The sequence below is a fragment of the Mya arenaria genome, chromosome 8 (genome assembly GCF_026914265.1).
Source record: "Mya arenaria isolate MELC-2E11 chromosome 8, ASM2691426v1".
NCBI classification, from domain to species: Eukaryota; Metazoa; Mollusca; class Bivalvia; order Myida; family Myidae; genus Mya; species Mya arenaria.
In genome coordinates this window covers 60,750,484-60,759,079 of record NC_069129.1, presented here as the reverse complement: position 1 = coordinate 60,759,079, position 8,596 = coordinate 60,750,484, and the positions used below count along the sequence as shown (strand labels likewise).

The following is an 8,596-nucleotide window of genomic DNA, read 5'->3' as shown; positions in this document are numbered from 1 at the left end:
CCTCGATGTTGCCGACAAAGGTGATACAAATTTCCGCGGGAGCAATGAAAAAGATATACATGTATTACGAAGTAACAATATTAACCGAGTTATCATCAATTCAGTACAAAAAGGGATGTTTGTTCATTTCATGACAAACTTGCTCTGAAACTTTTTTGAGAAATCATTTCGTTTCGCCAAAACACGAGATAAGTTTAAACAAAATATGCACCAAATGCGTCAATTCTTACTCAAAATAAGGACGTCCCGTTCGGGGTCAGATTGACCTTTGACTAACCAATTTCCTCAAAGCAAATAAAACTACGTGACGTAACGTTGCGGAAATCTGAGGACATCCCATTCGTGGTCATCTCAGATTGACCTTTGATAAGCCAATGAATTACTCGTTACAAAGTTTGGGAAACGTCAGAATTTTCTCAAAGCAAAACAAACTTGAGGTGAATCGAAATTCAAATACAGATTGACAAATATGTTATACTGGTGTCATCTAAGAGATTTTAAACAGTTTCTACCCCATTATGTGTCCTTGTACACGGAGTGAAATTGGGATTAACAACAACTAACGTTGTTATAATAAATATGTAAAACACGATATGTATACGTATACATTGAAATTTAATTAACGTTTGCATTACAGGTGCCTACAAGAATCTCTCACTGTATCATTGCTGCATGTGCCGTTGGTATATTGTATACAGAAACCAAAACATTGTATTAGGTGCAAACAAACTGTTTTATTTAATAGTTCACTAGCATAACAGTACTCAAAATTTGAAGCTACGATACCCTTTATATTGTTTTGTTGAAAACAGTTCTGTATTGCTTAATTGTTTAATATTAGTCTAATACACTCCAATAGGAAAGAGTTACTAATGATCCGCCATCTAAATTGCTCAAAGTTTATCCCTCATTTTTCAGAAATATTTTCAATATAACATCACATGCGGTTATTTTGTTCAGATGGGAACCAGTAAAAGAACACATACATGTATTAAAATGATCAGATGTGAATCAGTGGAGGAACAAATACATGTATCAAAATGGTCTGATGGGAACAAGAGGACGATCACATACATGTATTGAAATGGTCAGATGTAAACCAGTGGAAGAACACATACATGTATTGAAATGATCAGATGTGAACCAGTGGAAGAACAAATACATGTATTGAAATGTTCAGATGGGAACCAGTGGAAGAACACATACATGAATTAAAATGATCAGATGGGAACCAGTGAAAGAACACATACATGTATTGAAATTGTCAGATGTCAACCAGTGGAAAAACAAATACATGTATTTAAATAGTCAGAAGTGAACCAGTGGAAGAACACATACATGTATTGAAATGATCATATGTGAACCAGTGGAAGAACGAATACATGTATTGAAATGGTCTGATGGGAGCAAGAGGACGAACACATACATGTATTAAATTGGTCAGATGGGAACCAGTGGAAGAACACATACATGTATTGAAATGGTCAGATGTAAACCAGTGGAAGAACACATACATGTATTGAAATGGTCTGATGGGAACCAGTGGAAGAACACATACATGTAATTAAATGATCAGATGGGAACCAGCATCAGAACTAATACATGTATTGAAATGGTCAGATGTGAACCAATGGAAGAACAAATACATGTATTGAAATGGTCGGATGTGAACCAGTAGAAGAACACATACATGTATTGAAATCATCAGATGTGAATCAGTGGAAGAACAAATACATGTATTGAAATGGTCTGATGGGAATCAGTGGAAGAACACATACACGTACTGAAATGGTCAGATGGGAATCAGTGTAAAAACACATACATGTATTGAAATGGTCAGATGGGGAACCAGAGGAAGAACACATATATGTATTGAAATGATCAGATGGGAACCAGTGGAATAAAACAAACATGTAACGCCTGCAGCTATGGCTTTGAAAAATGAACAGGTGTGTTCCTTTGTTTATTCATGTTAACTTTTTTTCCACAAAACCCGCTTAAACACACACATTTTGAAAAAAATGGCTTTAAAGTGGGTTTAAGAGAGTTTTGATAAAAGGGCCACTTTTCGGAAAGGACCCGACACGCAGGTGCAGTCAAACATATTTTGCAACTAAAAATCGTGGAATTCAATGACAATATTTTAACAACGTTTGTTGAAGGGTCAGTATTTTAGTGTTAACACTCCTAATCATTTGACACAATTCATTTCGTTATAGAAAATGTGCATTTCACAAAACATGAGCGATACCCTAGCGTCCCTTATCCTTACATGTGACTGTTATGTCAAAATTGGAGATAAAAAGTAATCAAATGAGCCCATCATAAATCGTTACAACTTCTTGGGGGAGACCCCCATCCCCATGCGAAGAATTTAGACTATTTAAAATTCCGATCTGAGAAGATTGCGACCATTAAAAGGTTGAGCCCCTTGGTAACGCCCCAACGACAATTCTTGATCCTCCCGTGGAGCGAATCTCAAAATGGTAAGTCAATCCCCCACTGGAAAAATACACACAGCCCTCACTAAAGTCATGTTAATAAGGATTGTAGTTAGAAGTTTTGCTGAAATGATAAAGACCTATGGAGGGACAGTCCCTTCCAGTGTAATTATTACCCTGAAGAATCAGTTCAGTTGTAAACAGTCAATGTTTTGATACACTATTACTTTTATTATTTTTTCTTAGTCTTCTATCTTTTGAACGTTTACAATTTCCATTAGTTTACAGGCAGTAAATATATTTTCTAACGTAATCAATTCTAGTGAAATATTACCTTATTAGTAAAACAATGGATGTAAAGTAACACAGGGTGAGTCCGTCGGGGACGTAAGCGATCCAAGATGGCGGATACAGGTCACAAAAATTGTCGATTGTTTCCATTGTTAACATGTTGTTTCTGAACTTGACATGCACGTTATGGAAAGTGAGATGTGCTGAATAAAGACATTAAATAACCAGGCAGTTCAAGTTTCGTCCCTATTAGCATAATTTGTTAAGTAACGCGAGGGTTAGGGAAATCCTAACCCAAAACCTAACCCTAAGAATAGTATAATTACATGAACATGTAATCACAGTAATGCTAAACTAAAACAACCCAAAGAAAATGAGAAACTTTACCTTTTTCCGAAATCAATTGCTTGAACTTATTAACGATTATAAATTCAAGTTAAAAAACAATAAGCAGTTGTAAAATGTTTTTAATCTATATCCAAATCCAAATATCAATTGACATCATTTTCTGAAAATAAACTGTATTGATTGTGCTATTTCAGTCAGTCGGTATCGCGAATTTATATCCAATCAGCTTTGTTTTCATTGTGGATCGATTTTGGATATGGGTGATTTCCATTTACAAATATATTCCGCACTGTGTTTGAGCTCGTAGCTAAGGAAGTATAATAAACATTTGTTATTGGTCCCAGGTGAGAGCAAGCCCATTTATTGTGATTTTCAAATTCAGTTTATGAAAATAAGACAAAATAACATAATGGAGTACGTTCGATAAGCATTGAAATTAGTGTTTTTTACTGTGATAAGGAGCTTAATCTTCCGCACTGAGTTTTAGTAAGTACATGTACATGCATTGTGAATTTAACAATTTCAAAGCGATATAGCAATGCATGGAAATAGTGTTTACTGTGTGAAGGAGATAAATGTTAATAAACTTAATTAAAGTTAGAAGATGCGTCCTTACAAACTAATTGCAATTCTCAAATTATGTATCTACCGCTTTGTGATGATCAGGAATGTTTTGATTAACGATGTTGTAAACTTGATTCCATGTTAATCACATTGAAAAACATGAATAACAATTTGCTTTTTTCAGCGTATTTTCCTGAAGAAAAGGAAATAATTTTCTTAGAAGAAAAAAAACAATTTTTCTGCAGGTCAGAGGCTAAAAACATTTGAGCACAGATATTTTCAAAGTACTGTAGTTAATTACAGAGTTGTGTATATTGACAGTCTTCAACAAGCAACAATGCCTAGAGTTGAGTACGAAATGCTCTTTCACAGTAGGAATCCGGAGAGAGGATATACTTCAAATTTGGCAAAATTATACGAAGAGGGCGACGATATTGAAGAACTCACAATAACTAAGAAACATGAACATTCCGAAAATGGTGAACCGCCTGAAAAAAAAACTGATAAGAAAAAGAGTAAAACCTACAGAGAAAAAGTACCGTTTACATTCAAAGAATCTGTGAAAGTGCTAGTCCTACATGTGAAGAGAATTCTTCAAAAAATTTCTGAAAAAAGGGGGCCCGTTGAAAAGTTTGTTGTTGGTAAAACACACGCCAGAAAACTGAAAAAAGTACCGTTTGATCCTTTCAAATTTAACTCATGGCGACTTGCCGATGGCGTTAACGGACGGTGGAGGAATTTCTACGAAAAGGAAGGATACCACGGTTTGATTGTTCTCTGTGCAATAACAAAGGATCTCCTCCCAAGGCAAGACTCAAATAACAAGCCTCAGTTGCGTCTCACGCCGTCTGCATCTGCGTCTCTCCATGAAGCAGACGACAGCGAGGAGGAAGTTGAATGCGAGCTCTACCACCAGCAGCACTATATTCTCGCCCTTGAACAGCAGCTCATCCACTATTTCGCCTATGTGGAACAGGATCCACGCCTGGGAAATCTGTCCGTGTCCACCGGAGGTATGGAGCGACAAAACGCCATCGCTGGTGTCCTCTATGTCGCATTCAAACTGAAAACAGAAGAATAAAACAAGGAGTGTTGACTATGTGTTTGTACCCCAAGGATGAATGTAACAAACTCATATCATTAAAATATTAAATCAGTTTCTTTAGAAAAATTATAGCGGCTGAAGAATGTTTGGACATTAATACAGATTTACTTTGTAAACGTTTTGTTTTGATAATGTCATCATTTAACCCGCTTATATGGAGCACAGAAGAATTTATAAAAGCATCTTTGGGTTATTTTCAGAGAATAGAAACAGAAAAGCACAATGACTCTTACGTTTCATATTCAATTTTCTTTAAAAATAGCATTTGTTCTTCATGTCATGTACAAACTGACAAACGTATAGTTGTATCTATTATACACTGGAGCATTATTTTTACGGACGAAGCACGGAAATCAATCTCTTTTATGAGTGTAAAATATTTAGATAAAAAACAACGACAATGTATTGATATGATACCAAATTTTAATTAGCAAACGACATGCAAACCGAAATAAATTTAATCCGAACTATATATCATTCTAATTTCTAGTCCTAATAACCCTGAATAGTATTAGACACTAGAGGGCCTACGTATAAATAGTGTCAATAGCCGTGTTCCCCTACATATATACCATAAAAACGCAATGTTGATGTCGGTTTAGTGTGTAAAAACGCCATGTTGATGTCGGTTCAGTGTGTAAAAGCGTGATGTTGATGTCGATTTAGTGTGTAAAAACGCCATGTTGATGTCGGTTCAGTGTGTAAAAACGCCATGTTGATGTCGGTTTATTATGTAAAAACGCCATGTTGATGTCGGTTTAGTGTGTAAAAACGCCATGTTGATGTCGGTTTAGTGTGTAAAAACGCCATGTTAATGTCGGTTTAGTGTGTAAAAACGCCATGTTGACGTCGGTTCAGTGTGTGTTCATGGTACATGAATTTTTCCTTATACTAATACTGTATATATTATTTAAAAATCCGTCATCTTCGATTCGAAAAAGGCTTGATTCCCCTGTACATTTGTAATATTAGTACCACGTAAGCGACACTAGGTCGGTTTTATCAAAACCATCGTTGCTTAGTCATCCGAGCTCCCTAATAAAGAGACTGGCAACTGAATATGAAATCAAAACAGAACAAAACTTAAGGAGTCAATTACTTGCATTTCGTTGACTTTGTCCCTCGGAAGAAATGTTTTAGTATATACATGTAATGACATTCAACTATGAACATGAATTAATTAAACTACATGTAGGAATCATTCCAAATAATGATATTTTGGTTGTCAACGTAATTCTATAGAAAATGTTTACACATATTGTGCCTTATGGGCAGAGGCTTAAGGTACTATATCAAGGGTATATATTTGACCTTCAAAACTTTTCAGATAAAGCTTCCTCGTTTTGGTTTTTCTTTCTTTCTGAAAAGTATAATCCTAATCACCCGTATAAAGAATTGTTATGATTGCACCCTCTTTCTACGATAACATCTTTAGCATTGTCTAACACTATTGAAATATTATGTATTCAGTTATTAGTTTAAAGAGAAAACTATTTTCAGAATATTTTAACTCCAAATAAGCTTAGGGAATTAAGTAATATAATCCGGTTGACATTTTAAGGACATGACCGATTGTATCAAAACCAGCATTGCTCAGTCACCCGAGCTACTAAACAAAGACTACCAAGTATGTCATACTCAAGGACATGCTAATCGCGAGAGATGTTTTTTGTTGCCAAAGAACAACCTTCCATAAATGTTAAAGTGACACTCTTATTAAAAATCAATGCATTCACAAATATAACAAACATCATTTTTGACTGATAAACCTTCTTCATAAATAATGCATTTATGGAAAATATCAATTACTGATAACAAGATTGTGTAAAACCGTGTATTTAATAGCAGAAAGCGCAACAATATTAATGATTTGTGAATGCTTAAAGATATACTGTGGTCTACAATCGTCTCATAAGGTAGAAAAACAGTGTTTAATGCTAATTTTTCTCAAATTAAACTCGGTATCCTACACAAGAACCATTGTTTTCGAGATTTACTCATCCTTTTTGGAATATTAAAACAATATCATTAATTTTGGGAAATCTTATTTGGGAGAACGAATGCATCTTTAGAACGACCTAGTTGTTGTATTCATCTTTAAACAGGATGTATCTCATGAGGGCCAACGCAATGTTGCTGTATTTTTTTTGAGTATTTTTTTAAATATATAATCATTTTTAGTAAGATTATGATGTGGTAACTTTAACTTGTAATAACTGGCCGTAAAATATGGTTTCTCTTAGGCACATTGATGATTCAATAGCGGGATAATGCATTTTAGTCTGGAACATTTCGATGAAATTATAGCGGGTAGTTGGTTCGTCGAGTAACGTGTTTTATTTTGCATTATGGGTTTGAAATTGCATTCATTTTCAGTAAAAGTATATATTTTCTTAGAAATTGGTATTAACTCTACAAGGAACGCCCAAAAGTGTAGAGTTTGGTTGCGATTTGAAAAGGTTATGGCCTCTTGAGCAGGGTCATCTCAGCAAATATGGGGAAATACAGGGGCAAGTCTTCACCCTTTACAAAGATAATAGAATACAAATTAAAAATAAATAATATTTTTTGGCCAGTTATCACAAGTTACAGTTACCACATCATATTTTTACTAAAACAATGATTACATATAAAAAAAAGGCGGGGCATGGTGTGTCAAAACAACGCAACCTGCCCCTGTGGTGAAGTGCGGCCAAAGATGGACCCGAGGCTGTCTTCAAGCGCCTAAATCTTGATAACGAAGCTGAATAATACCATACATGAGTTACTGAGTGGAATGTCTTCTGATGTATCAGCATGATGTATGCCAAATTCCTTCATTGTCATGCACCCTGACACTCATGCCCAAGAAATGAATTTGAAAGATGTTCGGTTGTTGTATCATAATATTATCAAGCATGTGATTTTATATTGGCGGAGTTATTTGTCAAAGGTCAGCAGTATTGGCCTGAGCCCGAAATACGAATTGTTAAGCCTTACTTCCTTTTTGCAGCTTTGCCACTTTTGTAATGACTGCATAGAATTTTGAGCAGAGTGAAAACGCCCCATTACTCATATCAGTTCGAATCCAAAAAGTCGACGAGGGCTGTGTTTATATATAATAACTGAGGGTGGAAGTTATGCCCAAATAAGATAGTCGACGTCCTTATGAAACGACAAATAATTGCTTTAGGAAAAAAGGAATTGTGAATCCTTCCGAAGAAGTATTTCGCAATTTACACGCAGTCGACAATGGTAATTTGCTTTATGATGTTCTTTTCTTTAACAATTCGACAAATTAAACACAGTGTGTTGCCAAGAAAAAATAAACATTCTGAAATTTAAAAAAAATGTACAGACCTAGTTGCGGACAAATACTGCCTCGATAGGTCTTATCAAGAGAATCAGGGTACCAGTCTACTGTGACGTTGTAGGGTTATAAGTCTACGATTGGCAGTCAGACCATGTGTAATATTTTCTAAAGCAACGGTGAAATTAAGAGAGCGGCCAACTTGAGTTACGAAAATAACGAATCGATAAAAATGCATAAAAATGTTATTTAACGGACAACTATCCTAGTATAGAATAAACATTTATGACACGAACGTAATCGATTAAATGACGATCTCTCTCTCCCTCCCTGTCTCTCTCCCCCCCCCCTCTCTCTCTCTCCCTCTCTGTACGCACGTACGCACGCAGGCACACACACCCACACACACACACACGCGCGCACACACACACACACACACACACACACACACACACACACACAAACACAACGTGACACTCACACACGCACGCACGCACGCACGCACACACACACACACATACACATGTTAGGAACATTGGCTTCTACTAGTTTAATTGC

At 35.7% G+C, this 8,596-nt stretch overlaps 1 protein-coding gene across 2 annotated transcripts; it reads left to right on the top strand.

Moving 5' to 3' along the window:
• Positions 1 to 3,310: 3,310 nt before the first annotated feature.
• LOC128244690 (uncharacterized) lies at positions 3,311 to 5,208 on the top strand. 2 transcript variants are annotated; one of them, XM_052962727.1, is made up of 2 exons: positions 3,311 to 3,424; positions 3,829 to 5,208. In XM_052962727.1, exon 2 carries the CDS (start codon positions 3,982 to 3,984, stop codon positions 4,723 to 4,725), a length of 744 nt encoding a protein of 247 aa, XP_052818687.1. In that variant the 5' UTR covers positions 3,311 to 3,424; positions 3,829 to 3,981; the 3' UTR covers positions 4,726 to 5,208. The 2 variants fall into 2 exon arrangements, with proteins under 2 accessions (XP_052818687.1, XP_052818686.1); XM_052962726.1 differs by having other exon boundaries at positions 3,387 to 3,566.
• The last annotated feature ends 3,388 nt before the right edge of the window (positions 5,209 to 8,596 follow it).